Here is a 26135-nt window from a genome sequence, read left to right as displayed (position 1 = left end):
TTCTTTCCTTTCATAACTACTTGGAGCCAGTGACTTCCCCCTGTTGACCTTCTACATCTTGTTACAAATATTTCTATCCCTTGGCACCAGGGGTCCCACTGCGCCCAGGACTACAGCAGCCAGTGCATCCGGGCTCTGCCTTAACGCGCTTCCAACACCACGTGTCCCCTCACACTTGGGGCCTCAGCTAAGGCCAGGCCTCCGCTGAAGTTCACCCCAGACTCTGCCATGTGGAGTGGGACGTCCACGCTGCCCGGGACCCCCGCCTCCCGTCTCAGCACTGCCATGTTCTCTTCCCTGTCTGGCCACGACCCATACCCCATCTCTCCAGTTTCCCCCACAGCCACTCCCACCAGCACTCAGGATGGGAACGTCCACTGATGGGCAGTCAGACCCGAACCCCGCATGTCGGGAGCTGCAGGCTCCACCCGACCGCTTCTTGGGACACTGGCCTCCCGGGGTCCGCACGTGAGCGCCCCTGAAATCTGTCTCCACTCCCACCGTGTCTAGGCCCTTCCCTGACACTGTGTAGGCACATTAATGGGCTTCCAGGTAGGAGGGACCCTGCCCTCCGGGTGCCCCTTTGCAGAAAGAGCAGCAGGCGGGCGGAGGCAGGGAGCCTGCCCTGTGCCTTCTCTTCCTCACGTGGCTGCGCGTCTCCTTCAGTCTGCAAAGCACCACCGCACAGTGAGTCCTTTAACCCACCCTCCCAGGCTGGGCCCTGTTTCCTTAAGAGGAAACCCAGCCCACCCTGTGCCCCTAGGGTACATGTCTGTGTAAATCAGGGGGTGCAGACACTTCTCTGTGTCCCCTGCACAGGCACTCCACTTCCCCACCCCCAGCAGGGAGCCGGGAGCACTGGTGCCAGCGATCTTCCTTCACTCCCATCAGTACTGACGCCCAAGCCAGGGCCCCCTCCTCCTTCTAAAACGCTGGGAGAGGTGCTCCTTCCCATTCGGCCTCTGGGACACTACATGCCGTCAGGTGTGCCTGGGCTGATGAGCGAAGGTTTCTACCCGACCAGCTCAGTGCAGAGTCTGGGCTACCCCACCTGCCCCCACAAGATCCGCCATGCTCCATGAACGGAACGCCCACCTAATCCACCCGCCTCCTCATGCAGGTGCACCCTGGGCCCGGAGGCTGTTTCCTGAGGTTGATGAGTGAGGCACCAGGTCTGCTGGTGCAGGGGGGGCCTGCAGGAGGCCCTGGAGGCAGCGTGGGGACCGGTGTCTGCAGGTTTGCTTTGGTGTCAAAGACAGAAATCAGATCCCAATGTCACTCACCCACCGCTCAGCCTTGGTCAGGTCAGGAGGACTCTGTCCACCTCCATCTACTCACCTGAAAAAGTGGGACCAAGGGTGACAGGAAATAACACACAGGGAAGTGCCCAACTTCTTACCCCCCCCAACACCCTTAGTTCTCTTTGTTCCTTTCGTCAGAGACCCCGAACCTTCTCACGGGAACAGAAAAGATTCCGGTTCATCACCATCACGACTCTTCTAAAGTCTTTCTCCCCCTTCCCCTGGCCACGTCCTACACAAGTGATGGCACATGCACACATGCAAACAAATACTAACACAGTGTGCGTGTACACACGCATACACATAGTATACATGCACATATGCACACTTGCACATGCGTGCACACAAAAACCTAAATACACACATACACACTTGCACACAAGCATGCACAAACCTGAATACACATACACACTTGCACACATGCATGCACATGCACACGCATACATGCACACATCCACACTTGAACACAAGCACACCCACATTTGATGTTGACTCCCCACTATGGCGGGGGCCACCAGCACTAATGGCGGTCAGCACCGTGGACCCCACGAGGGGTTGTCTGCTCACTTCAAGGTCTGGCTCAGGTTCCCCACAACCACCTGCTGCACGGCACCCTCCTAGTGGCACCTGCAGGCCGAGGCGGGTGCAATGCAGACACCACAGGAGACATTTCCTGTCTGGCTGTCATCGATTCCTTTGTTTCGCTTGAAGAGACGTCTTTCGTTGTTTCCCCCACACGGTGCTGTGGCTGCACTACGGGCTCTCCATTCTGCTCAGAGCGTGTTAACTTCCAACTAGCGACAGGGGTGAGAGGGGCCCCTTCTCCCAGGGACCTGGCAGGAGCGTTCCGGGGGGGGCAGGGAGTGACCTCCGCCTTAAGAGGCAGCGGATTCTTACGTGTGTAACAAGGTGAGAAACCCTGAGGACGTGTGCAGAGTGAGCAGGCGGGCACAGAAGGACGAGCTTGTGATTCCACGGCAGGGAGGGCCCAGAAGAGTCCACTCCTGGAGAGAGGGCGGGGCGTGCGGCCGGGGCGGGGGCGGAGCAGGAGAGTCAGGGCTCCGTGGGGACGAAGTCTGTGGAGAATGAAAGGTGCTGGGGATGGGTGGCGGGGATGGCCGCACACTCCTGCATGTACCTAATGACGCAGAACTGTCCCCTTAAACATCGCTGAAATGGTCAACTTTAGGGTATGTATGTTTTACCACCTAGAAAACAATCTCAAAAGAAGTCCTGATGCCCAGGTCCAACCTCTGGAGGTTCCGACTGAGTTGGGCTGGGGTGTGGGCCGGACGCTGAGAGTTTGTCTAACTCCCCAGATGATCTCTCCTGCAGACAAAGGTGGTTTTGTGGGAACCACAGAAACCAAGGATCTTCAGGGGCCCTGGAGCCCCAAGCCAAGCAGAAGCCCCCCTCATACGTGGGTGATGGGAGGGCTTGCCCAGCCCGGCCTCCTATGCCCCAGCACCATGGAGTTAGGAGGCACCACCCATGCCCAGCCCTCCGCTGGCCAGGAGAAAGGGGGGACTTGTTTGCACCCCTCAGTCCTGTCCGGGTCCGAGAGGGACGCCTCCTGTCTTTCCCAACTCCTCACAGCAGAGATGGTCGGTGCGGGGACCGAGGGCAGTGCAGTGGTGTGTGTTGAGTTTGCTATTGTAAAAAATGTAGGATTTTTTTTGTTGTTGTTGTTGTTTTAAAAAGACTGGTACGAAGGTTTTTTTAAATAGAAAGAATCTCTCATCTCTAGTCCTTGGAGCTGAACTCTCATGATGCCGTGAGAACACTGGCGCTGAAACTGGCTGGTCATTCGAAAGCTTAGTGCCTGTACATAGCTTCCCCACAGTTTGGCTCTTTTTAAGGGGGTTGAATACAAAATAATCACAATTTCATAAATTATGCTGGCTGGGCTCACTGTCTAGAGACTAACGGTCTGTTTCCTGGAAACCTGCCTAAGCCTCTGCCTCTTGTTTTTTAACTGTTTGAGTAAGACACACACACACACACATGCACGCACATGCACACACACGCAGACGCACACTGTCCTTGCTCCTATGCGACACCGGGGAGATGCGGGGTCCCAGGCCACCCTTGGGGGGCCAGGCTCCCACATGGAGCACCCCCCGCGAGTGGTCAGAAAGGAGGCTCCCAGGATGGACAGACGGTGCCTGAGTGACGCGGGCTCACCGGCCCCTTCACATCTCTGGCCGGACAAATGGCCGCTGTCTGTCAAGTCCCTTGAACTCAGGAACTGCCCGGGCGCCTAGCCAGGAGCTCAGGCAAGCCCTGAGCAGAGCCCTCTCGCACAAAAGCAGGAGGAATTGATGGCGAGGAACCTGCCAATTTCCTGTCCCTGGGAGCGGCTCCAAAGGCAGCTCACACTCAGGGACCCGCGCCCACGAGGCAGGAGTGGGAGCAAGCAGGACTCGTCCCTCTGTCAGACCTGCTGCAGGGTTGTTTGGGGTAAATTCTTTTCAGCGGTTTCCTCTGACCTGGAACTTTTGAAACGGGGAGGAGTTCACAGCCCCGGTTTGCTTTGGCTTGATAAGGTCCCTCAGAGTTCATGGAGGGAGGAGAGAGGGAGGCAGAGGGCTTCCGAGTGCCAGGCTGGGCTTATTTTATTTTCCTTTCACATATACAATGGGACATTAACTAAAGCCGCCAGGCTGTCGCTGACACCCCAGGACTTGTTTGTTTACATCTGGGAGGTTGGGCCTTTGACCCCTTCACCCGTTTCCCCGTTTTGAGGGCTTTCAAGTCTGCACTGTCATCTCCTCTGGTCTCTTCTCCGTGTTCCAGTCCAGCTGCTGGAAGCAACCTAGCCGGGCTTGCATCGTCACCTTCATCTTCAAGTTCTAGTGAAGAGGCCCCACAGCCCGTTTTCCCACCTGGAGAGCCTCTCCCAGGCCACGTCCCAACCCCGGCAGCGCTGTCCCCTGGGTTCCTGCCCCGCCCGCCTGTCCCCTGCTCCTCGCCCACGGGTGGGTGGCTCCTCGCTGCCGCGCCAGGCCTCTCTCGGTCCCACCCACTTTCCATTTCCCCAGCCTCCCCGCTTCCCATCTCGCAGTTTTGCCTGAACTTTTGGGGAACCCAGCTGGGTTCTCATTCAGTCAATGGACGGGGTGGGTGAAGGCCTGGGAGGGAGCTGGACAGGGTCACCCACACAGTGGGGCCCACGAGGCAGCAGGTCAGAAACCCCACACTTGCCCAGATCACAGACCTTCCCCCCTGCCCCCCCCCGCCCCGCAGGCCTCGAGAGCCCCAGCCATGTCTGCCTTGACCTCCCCTGCCAGGGATGCTGAGGAAGTTCTGAGCATCAGGCCTGGACAGGGGCAGGGAGCAGAGCAGCCCTGGGTCCCAGGGCCTCCCTTTTCCCTTCTCTGTCTGACTCCCCGCCGCCCCCCCCCCCCCCACCCCTGGCCTTCGGCCTTCTCCCCTCTCTCTTCTCTGTCTGAGCCTGAGAATGACAGCCCTTTCCTGCATAGGATGCATGCCGCTCACAGCCAGCCTAGCGTGGGCAGGGCACGGGGAGCAGGAGGGTTGAGGGGTGTGGCAGTGGGAGGGAGGTGTCTTTTCCTTAAAAGAGACACAAGGCCCCTTTGGTTGGACCCTTCCCTGCCGGAGTCTCACTTTGGAAGGTGCTTATCCAGAGAAGTCTCTAGAATCGGAGCTCAACGGTGCTGGGGCCACATACCCCAGCCTCTTGCGCTGAAATCTCGTTTTCTAACAAATGTTTCCTCACCACAGTGCCCCACCACATGTGAAAACAGGAGGCCCTGTGATGGGAACATTCTCTCTGAAACTGATGTTAACATAAAAACATTCAAACTTGTAAAGAATTTTTGTGAATTTATTTGAGCCAAACTGTCAACAATTGCCGGGAAGCAGAACCTTAACGGATTGGGATAATGCTCCGGAGAATGGCGGGTGACATCTATACTATTATTTACACATTGCAATCAAAGGAAGGGACATAGGTGGGTTACATGAAACCCACTGGTGATAGACTAGAGGGGCGGGAGAAAGCAAAGCAGGGGGAAGGGGGGGGGGATCCCTGGGATTGGATAAGAAGTAAAATGATAGACACATGCTTCGGTGGGTGCAGGAACAATTAACATGATAACAATGAAGGAATTTGTGGTATCTGTCCTGGCACCCAGCACATTTGGTTGTGCCCCAAGGGGTCCAGAAAAAGGGAAGTTACAAGTTACCCAGACATTTCAAGGGTGTGTTATTATAGTTGCAAAAAGACAGGTAGGCTCAGTTAAGGTAAAGGTTGACCTTGTCAGTGAAGATATCGGCCTAGGATGTAACTACCCACCACAACTGCTTTTAGTTACAGTTTAATTTCAGACCTTCCCTGAGCTTGTCAGGTTAGCATGTGGCCCCTTTCGTCCACACTGACATTGGGTTATCTCACAGGGAAGGTTGCAAAGCTGCGTGTGGAGGAAATCTTTGACTTTCTTCTCCCCACAAATAACAGCATCACTGACCTCAGGGCGCTTTGTGGAGACCAGGCCACTGCTGAGAACCGCACGGAAGCTTCTCTCACCCTGTCATTAGGGTGCACAGGTCTGCACTTCAGCACCCATACCCTCTCCCATGCCCCCACATCCCTGCAACCCCTCCCAAGCCCTCAGCGCCAGGCCTCAAAGCTGATGAATATTCTATTAAGACCCTCCCCTGAGAACTCTCCAAAGATTTCCACCTGCAAGAGAGAAAAAACAGGCTCAGGACAAAGGACCCAGCTCATGCTCGCCCCCAGGGGAGCACACCCACACCATTCCTTTCCCTCTAAGGGAGTCCCTGAGACTTGCAACCAGGGGAGCAGCGGGCAGCAGCAGCTTGTCCCAGGCTCACCCCCTGAACCTGTCTCCAAGGTTAACTCCCTTTTCTCTGACTTCCCAGTGAGCCAGAGCAGCCCGGCCTGGCAATCTCTTTGCTTCTTCCATGCTGATCCCTTCCTTGTTTCACTGTCCTAAGTATGTTTTTGCTGCGGCCAATAAATTCTTACTTATTTTGCTACAGTTTGTCTCTTGATTGAAATCTTTCCTTCAAGAAGACAAGAACCCAGGTCTCATCTTCTCGCTGGTAAAAGTAGCAAGGCTGCTTACAAAATATTGTAAATCCTCAAGCGATATAAGCAAGAGGAAAAAGAAACACTGAAATATTAAAACAGAAAGAAGCTTAAAAATAGCAAATTACCAAACCCAACTGCTTGCATATTTTCAGGCTTCTAAGTAATGAGTGAAGGAGACATTTAGAATCAGACAATTGAAAGAAGAGAAAAAAGTTGCAGACGATGATAAAATTACTAAACGTATAACACATACAAAAGAAGAACACACAAAAAAACATGTCATTTAGGAATAGTTGGGTGTCTGCTGTCGCGAACATCTTTGAGATCAGCGGAGCAGAGGGATTCAAAGAGACAGCAGGGCTTGAAATCAGCTCCCGGAGCAGACGGGTAATCAAGGGGACCGAGCAGAAGCCTTTGTTAATCAGGATAACGAAGATGCTGCATTCAAAGGGAACAGCCAGTGGAAGGGTGCCAGGGCCGCACAGGCTCCAGGCAGGAATAAAAGGAAAGCGAGGAAATGACAGGGCTTCGTCTCAATGTCTGTAATTTGTAAAATAATAGAAACAATCACAGGGTAAATTTGCCAAATGCATTTACAAATGAGTATCACTCCCTTTAATCAGGTGGCATATAACCAGCCAGGCTGCATAGAAGATTGGGATTTCAGAATCAATCTCTCTCTCTCTCTCTCTCTCTCTCTCTCTCTCTCTCTCTCTCTCATCTTTTTGATGGGGCTATGACAGAGTTTTTAATTGCATATGACATGTTATTTTAATGTCCAGGTTATTTTTACACTGTGGCTACTTTTAATGTGTCCGTAGTAGGAGAAAGTGCAATCAAAACTAAAGCAGAGGAAAACAAAGCATCTTGTGCTATCCTGTCCGGCACAGGGGCCCTCAGCCACGCTGGCTACTGAAAGGAAATAAAATGAAAATTCAGCGCCGGTCACACTGACCACCTTCACTGGCTCCATCAGCACCCGCGGCTCTTGGCTGCCGCGTTGGACGGTGAGGATAGCGAGCATTCCCGTCGCCACGGAAACTTTTACTGAACAGAACTGCAAAAACAAACCTCTTTCAAAGCGGCTTTCCCGGGGTTAGGAGGCAACGAGCCTCTATTTTTGGACTCTTTCCTGCGTTCACTGCCCCTCATGCCGCTCCTCTGCTCTTTTCAGGAATTCAGTTGCAACTGGTCTTTCCTTCTTGGAAACCCGCTCTCAGGAAAGTGATGAAACTCACTCACACTCGGGTGGACTCGACTGTCTTTGAACCTCACCATTTCCTCAAAAGCATCTGCATTCCAGCAAGCCTGAGCCTAACAAGGAGGGACATGTTTTTAACTGTGGCCCTTAGAGGTCAGCACCCAGGCGGAAGTGGTTTTTCCAGGACAGATGGGGGAGTATTTAAATCTTCTGAGGCTTTTGAACTGCGACTAGTCCTTTCTGAAATGAGACTACGTGCCCCTAAGCTACCTGGTTTGTGACTCCCGTTTTCTCCTGTGAGTCTTCTTGGGGTATGCACCGGCCTGGAGCTGCTGAGTTCTAACTTAGCAAAAACCAAACCAGTCCTACAGCAGAAGGTCCCTAAGCATGTATCAGCAGACACCACACATCACAGGAGCTGCCTTGGGCCAGTTAGCGCCTAGCACTCCTTCCTGGAGTAAATGAATCCACCATTTAACTTGCTTCAGCCAGAAAGACAGCCTGTGGTCACAGAGGACAAACAGAAGCTCTGGGACAGAGAAGACAGACAGCGCTGACGAGGATCCGTGGGTTAGCAGCAAGTGGTCCCCACCTGAGCAAACAGCCCCTCTGCGCCCTCCTTCCCTTCCCCCTCCCCCCCTCCCCCCCCTCCTCCTCCTCCTCCTTGCCAGAGCAAGGTCAGCGGGTGCACAGGATTGGCCACACGGTCTCCCTGAGATCATCGGGAAGCAGAAGGAGCATCTCTGATGACAGGTCACAAACACGCCCCGGAGGGCTCCCTGATGCCTGCCTGGCGGCTGGGCGCTGGCAGCCACCCAGGCGCTTGTTTTCGTTAAGGAACAAAAGCCTCACGCCCAGCTGTGGCGCCCAAATCTGGCTCCCACTGTACGGTCTTCCACAGCTCCAGCTCCGGCCTGGAGTGGGGGTGGGGGGGGGGATCTCTGCCAATCGCACTTGCCCCACGGCAGGCACCCCGAAAACCGGAGGTGGAGCGCTCGGAGGGGGCGAGGCCGGGAGAAGGGGAAAGTGCGCCAGGCTGTGGATGTGTTTGCTCGGCTCCTGCAGGAAATGTCCCCGAAAGTTCCTTCTGTCTTTCTGCACACGACCTCTGTGATTACAGGGCGACAACGCAACAGAGACGGTGTGCCCAGCAGTCAATATGAGATTAAACTGACCAGGGAGCAACAAGGACAAAAGTCTCTCTCCTGTGCACACACACACACCCCAAAATAGCGAATATGTGTTCCCTGAAAAAGAAATTCTAATCATTTTTACACACACACACACACACACACACACACTCCCTCTCTCGGGAAAGGATTTTGTGCTGAAGTGCATGGTGGTAAAGAGGGCGAAGTTCATTGCTCCGGGAAGAAACACCCCTCTGGGTGGAGGCTGATGCGGGACTTGCACAGCTGTTGGCCTGAGGCTGGTTAGGAGATGAAGGTTTGCTTACCCTTCGCCTCTTGGCCTGGCGCTGGGATACAGTCTCTAGACTATCGCACCCACTGCCTCTGTGGCACCGCATGGGGCCTCCCCTCCGAGGTGAGTGCTGTTCATCTGGCTCACAGCTGCACACCAGTGCTGAGAGCCAGGCCTGGGCCATGGTGGCTCCACAGATACGGATCGGATCGGATGAGTGGCGGATGTTTTTAGTGATGAGGTGCTAAGTTGGACCATCCACGGAGGTGCCCTGGTTCCGGAGGAACAATGTGCAATGTTTAGGGAGCATCGGGACGCAGCAGCAATAACTCCTCCCCACCTGCTTGACATCGAGAGCTACTGTTCCACTTCAGGGCCCATATTGTGAGCACGCTGTGCCCTGAGCCCCTATCGGGAGACATTTCTAGGTTCCTGATGAATTAGGTTATTTGATTTTACTTCCCACTGGTGTCCCCTGAGGGCACGAGGGGGGTCTTCAGTGGCCCGCAGGTCCCTGCCCTTCCAGATCCCTCTCACCCCTCCCAGCCCAGCTCCCCCAGACCTCCTCTGGGACACTGGCCTTCACCTAATGGCCCTGATGCGAAGCCAGTCTTGCTCCTTTTCAGAGCACAGCCTCTCGGGCCTGGCGGCCAGGGAGTGGGGCCGAGCCTGGGCTCCGCTGAGGCAGCCTGAGGGGGAGAATGAGCTCATCTCAAAGCGTATCGTGGAAACTGGAAGAACACACGGGTGACTGTAGGTAGGCGGGACATGCTTTATTACGAACAGAGCAGCCAAACACTGGCTGGTCAGCGGCAACTTAACTTACAGACACACTCAAATAAAAGGGGCCTCGCGCCATTAGTGACGCTCAAGCTACATTAACATGAGCAGGTTACAGAACAGTGCGCTTTCGCGGTACATGTATTGCTGCTGCTGAGTCATTGCCCTCGCGCATGCGTAGGGCCTTTAGCATAGTAATACCGCTGTGTCCTCTCCTGCACACATGCGTATGGCCTGTAGGCCTTGAACCGCCTGTACACTCTACCCCTTACGCCGGATGGTTTCTATGGGTGCCCTGGCCCACAGGCCAGCTCCTTGGGCACAGAGTCCACAATGCTTAGCTACCTGCACCACTGTCCACGGCCCCACGTGCCCCAATATCCGATGAAGCCTCCCAGGTACTCCCTCCTGGCCCTTGTGAGGCATCTGCCTTATCATCGCCTGGGGCTAGCAGCGGTCGATGGCCACGCAAATGGTATATTGGTGCCTCTTTGGCAGTCCCTACTTCCTAGAGCTCCTTCCACATTTCCTGTCCCCGCCCGGGGCGATGTCCTAGCGTCCACTGCCTTTGGGCAACCACAAAGTCAAGCCTTTAAAGACAGCCCAGCTGTCTGTTCCAGTGGCCACAGGGCCAGGCTCCTTTGTCAAAACCATCCAGACTGCTCGCAATTCAGCCCTTTGGCCACTTTGCCCAGTACCAGCGTCGAACCACAGTTTGTCTGTATCCAAACCGACAGCCATGTAGCAGGGCTCCCCCTACCTGACCCGTCCTTGTACCACCTGGTCTCCGGGAGGGGGCGGACCTCCTCCATAGGAGCTCCATCCCCTGACAGGGTCTCACAGTCACAGGACCCAACAGGGTCTGCAGTTCCTGAGACAGAGGGCTGGTCCTCACCGCTGCCTGTTCCAGATGGGCCCCACTTTGCTAAAGGTGGGGTTTGTGCCACTCCCAACCCGGGCGTGGTCACCCAGGACCTAAGCCACCCGGCTCTGGGATAGGCAGTCTTCACAAGCACCTCCTTTGTGTCATGATGGCCTTACGGACCTGCAAGGCCACATATGTGGTGGCCAACTGCCTCTCAGTGAGGGAGTACCGACTCTCGGCCCTTCCACAGCTGGGACCAGAACCCATGGGGACCCTTCTCTGCCCATGCTGTTGGCACAGACCCCACCCAAACCCCTATGGGTGACAGTCATGTCCAACTGGGATGGTTGTGTCGGGTCTACGACCTGCAAGGTTTGGGCTTGGGCGAGTGCCCTGTTGGCAACTGAAAGGCCTCTTCAGCCTCTGGAGTCTGGTCCCATGTCGCCCCCTTCCGGGACCACTGATACAATGACTGCAACAAAGTGCCAGGTGGGGAACAGACACTTGCCAGTATCCAAAAGACCAGCCTAGGTCTGTGCCTGACTCACCACGGCAGGTCGGGGTTAGCCTGACCTTGTCAGTGCCTGCTGCCGATAGCACCGGGGTCTTACCTGACCAGACAACTCCTAAGAACCTGACAGGTAAGCCAGGCCCTTGGACCTTATAGTCGTTCACCGCCTCTCCTCCTGAGCCCAAAGCCTGCCGTAGACTCCTGGCAGCTGCCTTCAACTCTGCAAGAGAATCAGAGGTTAGCATGCTGCCATCAACATACCAGAACATTGTCACCGTGGGAGGCTTGCCCAGGTGGCTAAATCTCATGCCACCAGCCATGACAGATGGTAGGGCTGTGCAAGTATCCTTGCGGGGGAACGACAAAAGTCCATGTCGACCGTTTCCCGTGGAAGCAAACTGCTCTGGACTCTCTGGGGCTAGGTCTATGGAAGAGAAAGCATTAGCCAAATCCACCCAAAGTGGTAGCACCCCAACGTGAGAGTCAGGCGCTCCATGAGCTCCGTTGTAGCCGGCACTGCGGAGTGTAGGAGAGCCACTTTCTCAGGTCCCTGCAATTCAGTCCTTCGCCGGCTTCTCCACCGGCCACGCTGGAGAACTGTGCGGGCTGCATGGCCGATGTCTTCACCTCCTCCAGCTGCACTGCTGTCTGTCCAATTTCCTCATGGCCTCCTGGGAGGCCTTACTGCTGCACCCACACCACCTGGCGGGGGCTCGGCAGTGTCACCACGGAGCGCATTATGTGGGTGCCCCCTGGTGTGATGGGCTTTACCACACGCACACAAGTGGAATTCGCCCTGGGTCATTGCAGTCCTTAACCCTTCCGCACATCCCTTCCAAGATGTATCTGTAAGGGAGAGACATACCCGGTATAGGCCTTTGGGGGAAGGCGGCCAATACCAGCGTCAAGGTTGCCTGCCGCACAGGGCAGTTCTGCCTCCAGACCCGTCTATATGGGCCACTGGGCCCGCATATCTGTCCGGGTTGCCACAGAGCAAACTGCAGTCCACACTGGTCCCCACCAGCACCAACACACGTTGCAAGTTGCAGGGGGACAACATATGGTGAGTTCCTCCGGTCCTCTGGGGTCCCGCCTAACCGGGTGCCTCGCCGGCTCCTCAGTCTAGGAGATGAAACCCTCCTCCTCAGGGGAGTCTAGGAGTCCTGGAGGCCCCCTCCCCCCACTCCCGTCTAGGGGACCTGCCTTTCCTCACAGCTTCTGGAAACGCTGTCCTGCTGGCCATCGCCTCCCCAGGGCCATGGGCTGCTTATCTATGTTCTTTCTTAAGCCCCGCTGCCAGCAGGTCCACCCACACTGGCGTGCAGGAGACTTCCACGGGCTCTGTCCCCGCCGCTCATCCAGCTCGTGGTCTTAGGCACCGCTTTACGCACCTTAGGCTTCTGCACAGTCACAGGTCTCGCTGCTTGACTTCTACGTCCCCCAAGCCAGCATGGCTTTAGTCGCTTCATGTATACGGTGGTTTACGAAAGGGGTCCAAGTGGCTGCCAGTGAGCCAAACCCGCTGGGGTAGGGGCTGCAGTGAGAATCAAGTCTTTCATATGCGTCACAAAAGGCTCATCATTAGGACCATGAGTATTTAAATTAAACATGGCTTTTCTCAAGCCCATTTCCCGTATCACTTGCACTTAATCTACATACGTAGCCCATTTACTCGTGGTTTCTGGCACTTCTCCGGCATCCTGCCAAATGCTTTGAGACGCCGCCATTACCCGTCCATCAGGAGTGGTCTCCCTGTCCGGTTCCCAAATGGTGACTGATCTGCAGTCGCTGCCACCAGGAAGGATGGGTCGTTATGGAGGTAACTTCTCCATCTTGGGCAGAGACAACTGCAAGCTATCTGCGCCGTCATCCCACAGCCCTAGGGGCCACGTGGGAATCGGCTCCCCAGGCCTCTGCCGGCTCCGTTTTCCTAATCCTCTCAGTTCTGTGGGGTATAGGAGGCATATGTGGTTAATTCAGTAACCGTGGGTGGCCCCTGAGCCCCACCTCCTTGGGCCACCAGCTGATCGTGCTCTGAACGCCTTTTATGATCTGTTGCGCCTGCAAGACCGGGGCCGGGGCCGCTGCCCCAGCAGTCCTCCGAGCTGTCCTCTGGCTCTGGTTCTCCCGGTCCCTCCTGTCCAGAAAGGCTCCCTCCTGCTCTCGCCCATGTACCCGGGCCTCCAATTCCTCCTCCAGGTTCTGTAACTCATGCATCTTGGCTTCCCAAGCCAGCGTCTCGCGGTTTTGCAGTTTCAAGGCCCGTAGGAGCAACCAGCCTACCTTCCTGGCAGCCTTCCGCTGGTCTTTGGGAATCCATCAGGGATGACAACGCCTTCCCTAATGCCTCTGGCATTACCTTAACCAGCTCCCAGTCCTCCAGGGGCACGGGGCCGGGTTAAGGCATCAGGACCGCGCTACCCGATACCACAACCTGGTTGGAGGCCACATTCCCTCCGATGTGGTGGACGGGGCACTTACCCCAGAATCCTGCCCGCTACACCAAGTGTTGGGGGCAAATTCCTCAGCCAGGAACTTGACCCCTCTGGGTGTAGAAAGAACAACACATGGGTGACCGCTGATAGGTGGGACATGATTTATTACGAACAAAGCAGCCAAAAACTGGCTGGTCGGTGGCAACTTACATACATGCTCAAATGGAAGAGGCCTTGTGCCAATTAGTGATGCTCAAATTGTATTAACATAAGCAGGTTATATAAGGGTGCGCTTGTGCAGTACGTCTATTGCTACTGCTGAGTCATTGCCCTTGGGCATGCATAGGGCAAAGGGGCCTTTCACATAGTAAACTGCTCTGTCCTTGCCTGCACCCATGCGTATGGCGAGTGGGGGGTAGGCCCTGAACCTCCGGCATACTCTGGTCAGGGCCCCCACACATATACAGCAATTTTGAAAGAAAACAATGTTGTAAATTAGTGCTTCTTCCACTCAACCACGAATCCCAACCATGAACTCACTTAATCTTGTCTTCCCTGTGGGTTCTCAGGAAAACATTTACTTCCTTTCATCTATGACAATTTCAGGCATAAAACGCTTTATCCTTGGCCTGACCACAGGCCCTGGATAAGATATAGTCGGGCTTTACAAGCATGTTTTTGCTATTTATGGACAGTTCTGAGCTTACTTGTTATTCTTTGGGAGTACCCCGAGCTACCTTGTTCATATACCGCTAGCAACACACTGAATATAATGAGCCTTTATACAGACCCACCTGTACCAGGTGGTACTCTAAGCTGACTACACATATTTACCCATTATCCTACAAAACAACTTTACTATTACATAGGGTCTGGTATTATCCATGTTTCACAGATGAGGAAACTGAGGCACAGAGGAAGGACGAGTAAGTACATAGAGCTGGTAAGTTCCTGAGCAGGGACTGGGAGCCTGGCCCTCCCCCACTCACCTCACACCTTTGCGCTCCTCCACCACTGCACCTAGCAGCCAAGCAGCCAAGCCCTGGCCTGATCTCTATTTCTCTGGTCAGAGAAAGACCCTGCTGCCCAGCTCTAAAGTCATCTCCCAAACGGACCAAGGCAAATTTCTTGCAATTGGGATAGTGGCCATTCTTTGTTCTTTAGTTTTTATTTATTGACTAGAGGCCTGGTGCATGATATTCGTGCACTCGGGTGGGGGGTGGGTGGGGCGGGGGTGGGCTCAGCCCGGCCTGTGCCCTTTAGCAGTCGGGGAGCCCTCCTCACTCTCTGAAGTCTTAAATGGAATATTTAAGAATGAAGAGTTCAACTGGAAAATGCCATGATCTGACCGGTCCTGGGAAGATGAATCTGGTGCTGGCATGTAGAGAGGTCCAGGGAGGGCGTGCTTGAGGAAGTGGGTGGAGAGAGCTGGTCCAAAACTTTCCCTCCGTAGCCACGGACACTGTGGGAGGTTTGGGAATGGAAGGGAAGAGTGTGTGGGCAGCTGCCTCTGGGAATACCTACGAGAAGGCAGTTAAAATGATCCCGCTATTTTGGGCCGAGTGGGTAAAATGAGAGCGTCATTATCTGAAATAGGCCTATCAGGAAGCTCATCTGATTCAGGAAGAACAAGTTCATTTTAGAATCCTTGTCATCATCCCGGTTCCACAGCTGGGAGACGCCATGAGTGAGCATATAAGGAGCTCCTTCAAGGGTCTCCAGGGTCCAGTAATTACAGGAAAGGGCTGAGAGCTGAGGGCCAGGCCATCTTCTGGAGGCGCCTGCGGAGAGCTGGGAGGTGGAATTTGGCATCTGATGTGAATAGACAGAGTATGGCTTCCCCAATAGCCTAACCTCACAGTGACAAGTGACTTTTCTGTGTCACACCTAAAATCCTTAGAAAGTGAGTATCGCTAGTTACATGGCAAACTGGTTATGTGCTTGGTCTCCAGACGTGATCTCACTTCATACTAATTTTTTAAAAATAACGAAGTCAAGCAGTTTGGAACGGGCCATTCTGCTTCTTTCTGCAAAGCTCGGACAGTGCCAGGGCCCCTCACTGGGGGGGGGGGGGGGGGGGGGCAGAAAGCCCCTAGGCTTGTGGGACCCTTGCTCGCGGAGCAGGGAGGGAGCTGGAGTCAGGCCTCGCGGTGCGCGCAGAGCCTGGCCGGTGGGCGGGCCACGCCATGGAAGTGCTTCAAGAACCCCCTCATAGGGGCCGACCCTCAATCTCGGATGGGGACACCTTCCCCGATGTCACAGAAGCTCTGGATCTGTCCCCGCACAGCAGAGACCATTCAGATGAACTTGCGGGGGCAAATCTCTTCCTTCAGAGTCTGACTTGGACCCAGAACCCGAGTTGCAGCGGTGCGCGCGGTCCCCTGTCCACAGGGAGTCCCCGACTCCGGGCGGGGGAGGGGAGCGCGGGGCGCGGCCGCGCGGAGGCCCCGGATCTGGAGGTCGCGGGTCCGGGAGGAATCCAGTCCGGGTTTTGCGGGCTCGGGGGCCCAGGGCGCGTGGCGGGCGGCGGCGGCGCCCACAGCTCGAGCCCAGGCGGCCGCTGTAGGCCCGAGAGGCGCGGCCCGGCCGCCGGCCGCATGGGGCGCAGCGCGGCCCGCGGCTCCGGGGCGGCGGCGGCGTTGGAGGCGGCGGCGCGCGGCTCGCTCACACCAACCCCCTTCCCGCCGTAGCCCCGCCGCAGCCCGCAGCCCCGCGCACCCCAGCGGGAGCGGAGGACCGCGGGAAGCATGCAGGCGCGCCGCCTGGCCAAGCGCTCCAGCCTGGGCGGCCGCCGCGGGGGCCCCGCGCTGCACCCGCCGGGCCCGGCGCCCGAGAGCGGGAGGCCGCCGCTGCCGCCGCCGCCGCCCCCGCCGCCCCGGAGCGCGGGGCCCGGCCCCCCTCGGGCCGCCTTGTCGCCCGCGCTGCTGCTGCTCGGCGAGGAGGACGAGGAGGAGGAGGGCGCGGGCCGGCGGCGGGGGCGCGGGCGGCTGCTGGAGAGGCCCCGCGGGGGCGCGGAGGACGGGGACGAGGACGAGGACGAGGACGAGGAGGGAGTCATCGAGGTGGACGGCGACGAGGACGAGGACGGCGAGGAGCGCTTCCCGCCGCTGGGCCCTGGCCGCGCGGTCCCCAGGGGCCTGGCGCGGGGCGCGGGGAAGGTGCGTGCGGGCGGCGGGCAGCGCGGGGCGGGGCGGGGCCGGGCCGGGAGGGGCGTGGCGCGCGGGCCGCGGGCGGGGGTCGCTCAGCCCGGCCGGCTCCGGGCGCGGCGCTGCCCCTCCCTCCAGGGCGGGTCTCGCGCGGGCGCGGGCAAGGCCACCTGTCCCCGTGCGGTGGCGAACTTGGAGCTGGGACAGGTGGGCGCGGGTCTGTGCCCGGGGGCCGGCGAGTCAGAAGGGGGGACGTCGTTCTTCTTGGGGAAGCAGGGTGGTCCCTGGCCCGGGATTTGAAGGCTGGTCTGGCTCAGGGCTACCAGCCGGCAGCCCGTCCTGCCCATCAGCCCGGCTCTTCCGAGAACGATTGCTGCCGATCGGAGGCACCGGAGGGACCGGTGAGCCGGCCACAGCCGAGCCTGCGGTTTCTACGTGCATTTTGCTGGCAGCCTTGGCAGTGCCCCCTGCCCTCCCTGTTTAAACTCGACATTGTGTAGCATTTCGGCTTCTTTCCCTCCTCAAAACTGCAAATGAGCAAAAAGGAGGAAATGGAGAAATTGGGGGTCGGGGTGGGGTTGGCATTGGGAGCGAATGTGAGTGTGTGCCAGGATTCCAGCGAAGCCCTGGGCACTGGAGCGCGAGATCGCTGGGCGTGTGTATCTCCGGGAGATAAGGGGTTTATTATTACACAACTGACTGGCCGGGCTCCCAGGCGTGCGATTGGCCAAGGCAGGCCGCGCTGAGGTTCATGCACAGTGTGTGTTGCTAAGAAGTTTTGAAGGCAGCAAGTGGTAGGAGGGAGGGCTTTTTCTCAACAGTGGCCCTTAAAGCCAACCGCATGACTGCTTACTGGAGGTTTCGGGAGATAACAGTGGACAAAGTCAGCATCTATTGTGACAGTCGACCCTCGAGGAAGGGAAAATACATAAACTAGTGAGTTTAATAGATAGAGACTATATATATATATATTTTTAAATTTTTGCAGGGGTTTGCGGAAAAGTCAGCTCCTCAAAGCATGAAATTGTTGTTGCGAAGAAACCTTAGACATGAGCATTAGGACAGCCCCCGTGCTGGCATGGCCACAGATTTCTTTCCGAGGCCACCCTGCAAGTATCTTTCTGGGAGTGAGAAATTTTCAGCAAGTAGTCGTGTGGGAGGAGTTCTGACAGTTGCTTGTTGGAACCCAGATGGTGACCACACTCTTTGCCACGGCTGTTCCAAGCCTGCATTGATGGCTATAGGACCCGGCTGGGTGTGGATGTCAGTCACATGGCACCAGGACATTGAGGAGCAGGAGTAGTGAATATTTAGTATCTTCTTCCAGAAATACTGAAAATATGCCCTGTGGTTTGAACAGTGCATTGCACAATTTGTGATAGAAAACAATTACAATTCTGTCTTCTAAGCAGACCCAGGGTAGGGGAAAAAATCAAATCTATAAAAACAGAATAACTGTAGTGTGGTAATTTACATTATCAAAAAAGATTTTTCACATCTAACAAATTTCTGTTACATTATATCAAAATGGGTTTATTTTATAACTAGAGGCCCAATGCATGAAAATTCATGTAAGAGTAGGCCTTCCTTTCCCTAGCTGCCAGCATCGGCTTCCCTCTGGCACCCAGGACCCAGGCTTCCCTCCTGTGGCCGCCAGCAGGCACCTGGGACCCAGGCTGGCTTCCCTCTGTTCCTGGCTTCATCAGGAAGGACATCCAGAATGACGTCTGGAAGGGCGTCTGGTCTAATTAGCATATTACCCTTTTATTATTCTAGATATCTTGGTTAGAATAGTTGAGACATTTGAGGTATAATTTGTATAAGTTTTTACTGCTTTTCAGCCATCTTGACATTGCATCTGAAGAGATTTTCCAGTGGAATGTAATGGGACATCCTATATAATAAAGAGCTAATATGCAAATGGTCGTCACGCCCTCGCGCCCTTCCACCCTTGTGCCGGGGCTGGGGGACCTGAGGCCATGCCCCCTGCTCCGGTACCAGGCCGGGTGACCTGAGACTGCACCCCCCCACTCTGCAGGGCTTGATGGGGGACCTGAGGCTGCGCCCCCCCCCCCCCCCCCCCGCAGAGCTTGATGGGGGTGGGGCCAGCCGTGTCTGGGTCTCACGCGATTTCAAGGCGTGCGCGGGTGGGCGGGGACTTGACTCTGGGTCCCGCGGCACACCCCAGACTCTGACAGGAGGGAGATTTTCATATACATTTTACTAATTTTCTTTCATTTCTGACACTTCTATTATAGAGAAAGGGCAAATAGCAATATTAAAGTATTTCCTGTAATTAATTCCCTTTTAATGTGCACGAATTTCATACACCGGGCCACTAGTTTTATTATAAATGCATATTACAATGTCAGTATCATAGATATGTCTATCTGCAGGGGTGGGCAAAAGTAGGTTTACACTCATTGGCATGGAAAAAGACATGCAGGTTATGATGATTACAATAGCTTTATTAACTCTGTTTTGCATACTCACAGCTATATACCTACTTTTGCCCACCCCTGTATATATATATACTAATATATATATATGTGTGTATATGCATACATATACACATATGCACTTGTTTATTCAATATTTATTGAACACCTACGATGAGCCAGGTGCTACTCTAGAACACAGAAGTAAGCACCTTCATATACTCACATCTGATTAGAGGAATCATAGTAACAATCAAACAAAGATAGCTAAGCAGGGTGCTTGAGAGTGGAGTGTGCTACACAATGAGAGGGGAATGGTGGTACCTCAGAAACTAGGAGGAAGAGGAGAACACTGTTATGGAGACGACCTCCCTGAGGAGGGGATTTTGATCTGAGATCCGAGCTGCAGCTGGAGAAGATCTTTCCAGAAGGAAGGAATGACAATGGCAAAGTCTAGAAGTGGGAAGGAGGAAAGGTGGTGAGACTTGGTGGGTCGGAGATGCGCTAGGAAGGCAGGTTGGGGCAGCAGCTTAGAGCCCAGTGGGTCTTGAAATAGAGTGTGAAGACTTTGGAACCCTTTAAGCAGTAACGGCATACGAGGTGGCTTGTGTTTTAAAAGGCAATGCCGTGTGGAGTGCAGTGGACAGCAGGGAGAGACCAGCCAGGTGGCCATCGGCCAAGCGGGAGGTGAGGGCAGTGCTCCAGGTTGGCAGAGGGAGTGAGAGAGGAGTGGATGGAGTCAGGATCTATTGTGACAGATGACTCTCGAGAACTTGCTGATGTGAGGGGAGGGAAGAGAATCCAGGGTGAGGCCCCAATGTGAAGGCTGGTTGTACTGTTTGCTGTGATTGGGAGAACAACAGATTTTTGGAAGGGAAAAGAGTCCTGTTTTGGACATGTTACGTCCGAGGTAACAATTAGACATCCAAGTGGAAGCTGCAATGGGGCAGTTGGCTGAAGTATGTGGGGCGGAGGGGAGAGGTCAGGACTGGAGAGAAATATATGGGAGCCGCCAGCATGGTGATGTCGCTTGAAACTAGTTAGAGAAGAAGTGAGACAGGCCTGGAGAGGGAGCCTGGGCCAGACCCTGCGGCTCAGCACTGCTCTGGAAGCAGGTCTGGGAGGAGGAGGAGGACGAGGAGGAGGCAGCAACCATGAGTGATGGGAACTGGGAAATGTGAAAGCCAGTCAGCCAAGTGAAATAGCTCTGAAAATGGGGTGCGCTGAGTGGTGCTGAATTCTGCTGAGATAGTGAATAAGATAAGGACGGCGGCATGTTCGTTCCGATTCGATAATGTGGAACTTGGTGTCCTTGACCAAAAAAAAATGTGAAGTCAGTGATGTGACTAGCGTGGGCTGAGCAGTGAATGGAGGTGAGGACACATATGGAAAACTGTTTACAAGTTTTGCTGGAAAGGCGAGCAGAGAAGCGGAGCATTTGGAGGGCATATGGCCCAGATTTATTTTCACAGGATACAGTAGATGCTAGTGCATGATGGGAAAGTCTGGTCCAGGGCAAGTGTATTTGTTTTCTACTGCAGTGTAACAAAGTGCCACAAACTTTTTACTTACAACAGTGGTCACGGTGTCTAGGGTTAGGAGTCCAGGCTCAGCTTCCCTGGGTCCATGTGGTGTCACAGGCTGTCGTCTGGCTGCTAGGTGGGCTGTGTTGTCATCAGGAAGCTGGACTGGGGAGGAGCTCCCCTCTGAACTCACTCAGGCTGTCAGCAGAATTCAGTCCCTTGCATCTGTAGGTCTGAAGGTCGAGCTTCTTGCTGGCTGCCACCTGGAGGCTGCCTTCAGCTTCTAGACCCCCTCTTCCCACTCCACAGTGCTGTTTCATGTGGCCTTCCTCCACACAGCCGACTGCTTCATCAAGCCACCTGTCCGCGAGAGAGCTGGAGGCTCATGTCCTGCGCTGAACTCACAGGAGCAATGAAACGATCATCTTTGCTCTTGGTTGGCAGTGACTCCTGGGTTGCACTCACACTTAGGGGGAAGGGGTACACAAGGCACGGATACCAGGAGTGGAGGATCACTGGGGGTCACCTTAAGGCGGAACCAAAGATTCAGAGAGAAGAGGGATAATTTCAGGAGGAAAGCCCTTGGAAAAGCCACAGGGGAGGGGACCTGGACCCCGAGGACAGGGGTTGGACTTTGGTGGAAGCAAGAGCCCTTTGCTCATTGAATTAGAGAGAAGGTGGTGACAGGGAGCCCAGGTGAGGTGGTTATATGTCAGATGATGGTCGGATGAGGTGGTACTGGGCCGGTGGCCTGTGTTTCCCCCACACAGCAGGGAGGAAGGTCGTCGGCTGAGGATGGGGGAGACCCGAATAGAGCTGAAGGCATCACAAACCTAGTATGGTCAGCTCAAGTCTAAGTGTATAGTCTCGTTTAAACTTGATTACACACCCATGAGTCATCAGCATCATTATCATCCTCCTCATTTTGCAGAAGTGATGAGCAGTTCCCGTAAAGACACAGGTGCTGAGCGGCAGAACAGGGCTGAGCCCAGGAAGGCTCACTCCGGAGCCTGCTTGCGCCGCTGTCTCATGGACAAAGCAGACAGCTGGATTCAGCAGGGATGGGGCTTAGCCAGGTGCGTGAGCAGTAGCCCAGCTGTGACTATAATCACAGATGTGGGATCTAAGAAAAATGAAGACAGGAAGGGGTGAGGGATGGTGACAGAGTCATGCATGGGTCAGTGAATCAGAGAAAACAAAGAGTAAACCAATAAAATCCATAAGAGAATGGAAATGAAATGTAGGACAGTTTGGGTTCCAAAGCGACGTTATTGCAAATGAATGTTTGCTGACTGCTCGTGCCAGGAGCTGCACCGAGTGGCGTGCCTGCGGGCGGAGCTCCGAGACAGCACGCCGGGGGACCCTGTGGCCCCATTCTCCAGCCGAGGGGCCGACCGCGTGGCCACGGCGGTGTAGGCCCGTCCACAGCCTGTGCTTTCAATCACTGCACTGGGATCTCTGCTCTCTCCCCTTATTTATGTGGGATTTATACGCCCATTTATTTCCAGGAGGACTTGGGATTGCTAAGGAAATCGAGGAATAACTGCTAGTAAGTAGCTGAGGTGTTTGCCTGAGAACCATAATGAGACGTCGGGAGAAACGTTGTATAGTGTGCTTTTCAGTTTCTGACAAAGAAAACTTACACATTGATCCTCAGTGGTAAGCTCCCGCCCCGTACCCGCTAAAGGGAAAAACTAACTAACTTCCTGGGCCTTGTTTCAGAAACACTGAGTAGCAGAGTCAACAGGTCTTCAACCAGAGTTTAATTTTTACAAGAACCGTGCCAAAGGGGGGAAGGGTTCTCTAATACATAGATTTTCAGCGAAGGCCAAGCAGTGGGGGCTGAGATAATAGGCCAGGACTGCGCTCTGCGATGCTGTGGATTCGTTCAGGGACCAGAACCAGAGCATCCGAAGGGATTGGTCATTCACTGGGATAACATAAGTGTAGGAAAAGCCCGATGTGAAAGGTGGCCTGGCAGTGTGTCAAGATGCTCTCTAGAGAAAAACTGGGAAGAAAGGCTTTTAAATGAGATACTAGATGCCGAAGCTCCCACCATCGATGCCCAGTAAATATCCGCTTCCTGCGTGCCCGCTCTTCGGGAATGGCTAGCTTAGCGTTTGGACCATCTCTTGAATAGCAGATGACTGTGAGGAGCCTTTGGCAGGGGCTGTGCAGCAAACACTGAATTCCAATTTGCTAACAAGCATGTGTCTTGCAAACGGTCTGTGTTGGCTGCAGAGAAAAGCATGTGCTTAAGACACCAGACAAAGTTGTCATTCATTGCCGGAGCTGGAAGGGAAACAGAGACGATCCAGCCATCCAGTGCCCTCATCGGAGACACTGAAAGTGAATGCCGTCAGCTGGGGCTGCTGACCAGTGGGGGGCGAAGGTTAGTGCCCTGGTCTGCCAGCCCCAAGGGATCACCCTCCCCAGTGAGTTAGCTCCCTGGGTCCGGCATGATCTGCACTCCACTCCCTTGGATTTTCAGGAAAAAAAAAAAAAATCCCAATTTTCCCAGATGATCTCCCAGTGCTCATCAGCTCCTATGTTTGGAAGGTTCTTCCTTCGTAAAGCACCTCAGGTAGAGGCGGCCCACCTGATTGCAGTCAGATGGGCGGGACCTTGGTGAACCCTGCCCCGGCCAGTGCTCCCCACTTTGCGCAGTTTCTACGGGATGTGCACGTTCAGAGGGGGAACCTCATGGAAATGGGCTCCATGTCCTTGTGCCTCTGGTGAGCTGGCCGAGCAGACGAGATGTGTACTCAGCCCTTAACTAGCCCCCTTCACCTGGCTTTTACTACTGGCTGACTGTGGGGACCTCCTCATCTGTGTTCCTGCCTCTTAGTGAGATGCAGCTGAAGGGAGCCACAGTGCTGTGTGTGCTTGACCTCTTCAACCGCCCGGCCTCCCCCTTATTAAGCCTGTACCCGCCAGATTACTGTGTCCTCCCTCGAGGAGGTGGGGGTGGGGGTGGGAGCTGCCCTCCCCACCACGCTGTGAACTGTCAGAGCGTCCTGCCTGTATGGAGCAGCCAGTCTGGTCACAGGGACGTGAAATGATGTCTGAGGTCAGGGAAACATGCCCTCCTTGCCCTGCGCCATCTCAGTGAGGCCAGTGCATGGTGTTCGGTAGATGTCCTGAAACCTGTGGGCATATTGAAGACCTCACAACCAACCTTCGGGCCCAGCTAAATCCAAGTTGTTGACATGTGATGGTTTTCTCGGGGTTTGCTGTTGCGTTTCTGTCTGTTCCTCAGTAGATGTGGAAGGTGGGCCCTGAAACTCGGGGGGAAAGCAGTGATAAGGCTTTCCCCCCGAGTTTTCAGGGGGCCCAGCCTAATGAATTCCTGCCAAGTTGTCTAGAAAGAGGTTCCGAATTCCCTTTCTCTTTATCCCCTGATCAAGATTAGCTCTGCCAAGAGAGTTAGTTGGTTCCCACAATTTAGAATGTAATTGTGAGATGTCCCCTAAAACAATTGTAGCCAAATACCATGTGTGAAGAAGGTGGTATGGCCTGGCTAGGAGGTGGTTCCTGCATGGCAGGTCAGGGATGAGCTTTAACCCCTGAAGCTGGCAAATGGTAGCCCTCACTTACCAGAGGGAATCCCATATAATAATCCTATATAATAAAAGGCTAATATGCAAATTGACCAAACGGTGGAATGACGGGTGCTATGACACGCACTGACCACCAGGAGGCAGACGTTCAACCTGGAGCTGCCCCCTGGTGGTCAGTGCACTCCCGCAGGGCTCACGGCTGGCGAGTGCAGTGACGGTGGTGGGAGCCTCTCCTGCCTCCATGGCAGTGCTAAGGATGTCCAGCTGATGGCTTAGGCCTGCTCCCTGTGGGCTCCTGGACTGCGAGAGGGCGCAGGCCCAGCTGAGAGACCTCCCCCCACCCAAATGCACAAATCTCATGCACTGGGCTTCTAGTCTATATATAATAAAAGCCTAAGAGTCCGGTCGTCAGGTCAGCCATTCAACCAATCAAAGAGTAATATGCTAATAATATGCTAAGGCCACTCAGCCTCTTGCTATGACATGCACTGACCACCAGGGGGAAGACGCTCTGACCAGTAGGTTAGCTTGCTGTTGGGATCTGGCCGATGGGGACTGACCGAGATGGGCCGGACACGCCCATGGTCCCTCCTCTCCACCAATCGTGCACTGGTGGGGTCCCTCAGCCTGGCCTGCTCCCTCTTGCAATCCAGGCTGAGGGACACCCCCCCCCCAAGTGCACGATTTTCATGCACCAGGCCTCTAGTATACATATCAAAGGCTAAGCGACTGTCAGACTGTCCAACCGTCTGATCGGCCGGTAGGTATGATGCACACTGACCACCAGAGGGCAGACGCTCAACACAGGAGCTGCTGAGCTGCGGTGACTTGGCAGCGGCAGTTCTTGGGTGATGCATCCCGGAACCAGGGAGGAGTGAGCCCGATTCCTCACGGGGCCATGTGATTCCACCTTCGGGCGTGGATTATGTTGTTGCTGGGGCACTGTCGGCCTGAATCTGGTTTACTGCCGAGCTGTGGTGACCGCAGACCCCGTTGAGCTGCGGTGCCACCCCAGGTGCGGCTGGCTGGGGTGGGACCACGGGAGATTGGCTCCAGGGTGTGTCCAGCCTGTCTCGCCCAGTCCTGCCCCGCTGGCCACCTTCTAATTAATTTCCTTTCAATGTGCATGAATCCGTGCACCAGGCTACTAGTATGATATAACACTGAGATTCATTGAGCGGAATCAGAGTGATCAAATCCCAACACTTCGTTGAAAATACTGTTTTGGAAACTCCGGTGTTACAGTCCAAGGGCAAACAGGCCTCAGCTCCAGTCTTGAAGGAGAGGCTGTCATTCTGGGCTAAGAACTTTGCAGTAACGGACAAGGGGGTTTCCCTCACTGTGCAGGACACCGGGAGCCTGGAGGTGCCAGTGCTGCCGGGACGCTGCCGGGAGCTGCTCCGTGACGGCGGCTCCACGTTGCCCCGAACTGCACCTGACGTGCTCTCCTGACTTGGGACTAATTGGCGTGGCCAATCAGAGCCAGTGAACATCACAGGTGCACCTGCATTCTAAATTCAGTCCATTTTTAAAAAGGCTGTGTGCCTTGAACCACCATGGGAAAACCCGCAGACGGGGTCACCTTAGCTCATTGATATGACCCTGGTTGTGGGCTCATGAGAGAGAAGCAGAGAGCAGGCACAGCCGCTGCTGCCTCTGCGCGGCTCAGGGACAGGAGCACAGGCTCTGGGTCCAGTGCCGGCTTCTCCACCTGCTGGTGGCCTCCTCAGGCTCCCTGACCTCAGGCTTCAGTGCCGTCACAGACAGTGGGGATCCGTTCAGCCCTCCTCCATGGAATACGGCCTGGAGGCCTCCCGAAACCACACCTGGCTGCCAGTTGATTTCCTTCATGGTTTCGGAAGGAAAGCTTTTGTGA

The 26135-nt window shown here is 55.0% G+C and overlaps 1 protein-coding gene across 3 annotated transcripts in view; it reads left to right on the top strand.

Annotated features, from left to right (window-relative positions):
* Positions 1-16142: 16142 nt before the first annotated feature.
* ZNF704 (zinc finger protein 704) overlaps positions 16143-26135 on the top strand; it is a 131317-nt gene continuing 121324 nt past the window's right edge. For 2 of the 3 annotated variants that reach the window (XR_004972564.1, XM_036338774.1), the window contains exon 1: positions 16143-16750. Coding sequence is in view for 2 of the 3 variants with exons in the window: in XM_036338774.1 (XP_036194667.1) it covers positions 16340-16750 (411 nt within the window). In the remaining variant the exon portion in view is untranslated. The remainder of the gene's footprint in view (positions 16751-26135) is intronic. The other variant, XM_036338775.1, reaches the window with a different exon arrangement.

This window comes from Myotis myotis, unplaced genomic scaffold (assembly GCF_014108235.1).
Source record: "Myotis myotis isolate mMyoMyo1 unplaced genomic scaffold, mMyoMyo1.p scaffold_m19_p_16, whole genome shotgun sequence".
Classification (NCBI taxonomy): domain Eukaryota; kingdom Metazoa; phylum Chordata; class Mammalia; order Chiroptera; family Vespertilionidae; genus Myotis; species Myotis myotis.
This window is presented reverse-complemented; position numbering and strand designations above follow the sequence as displayed.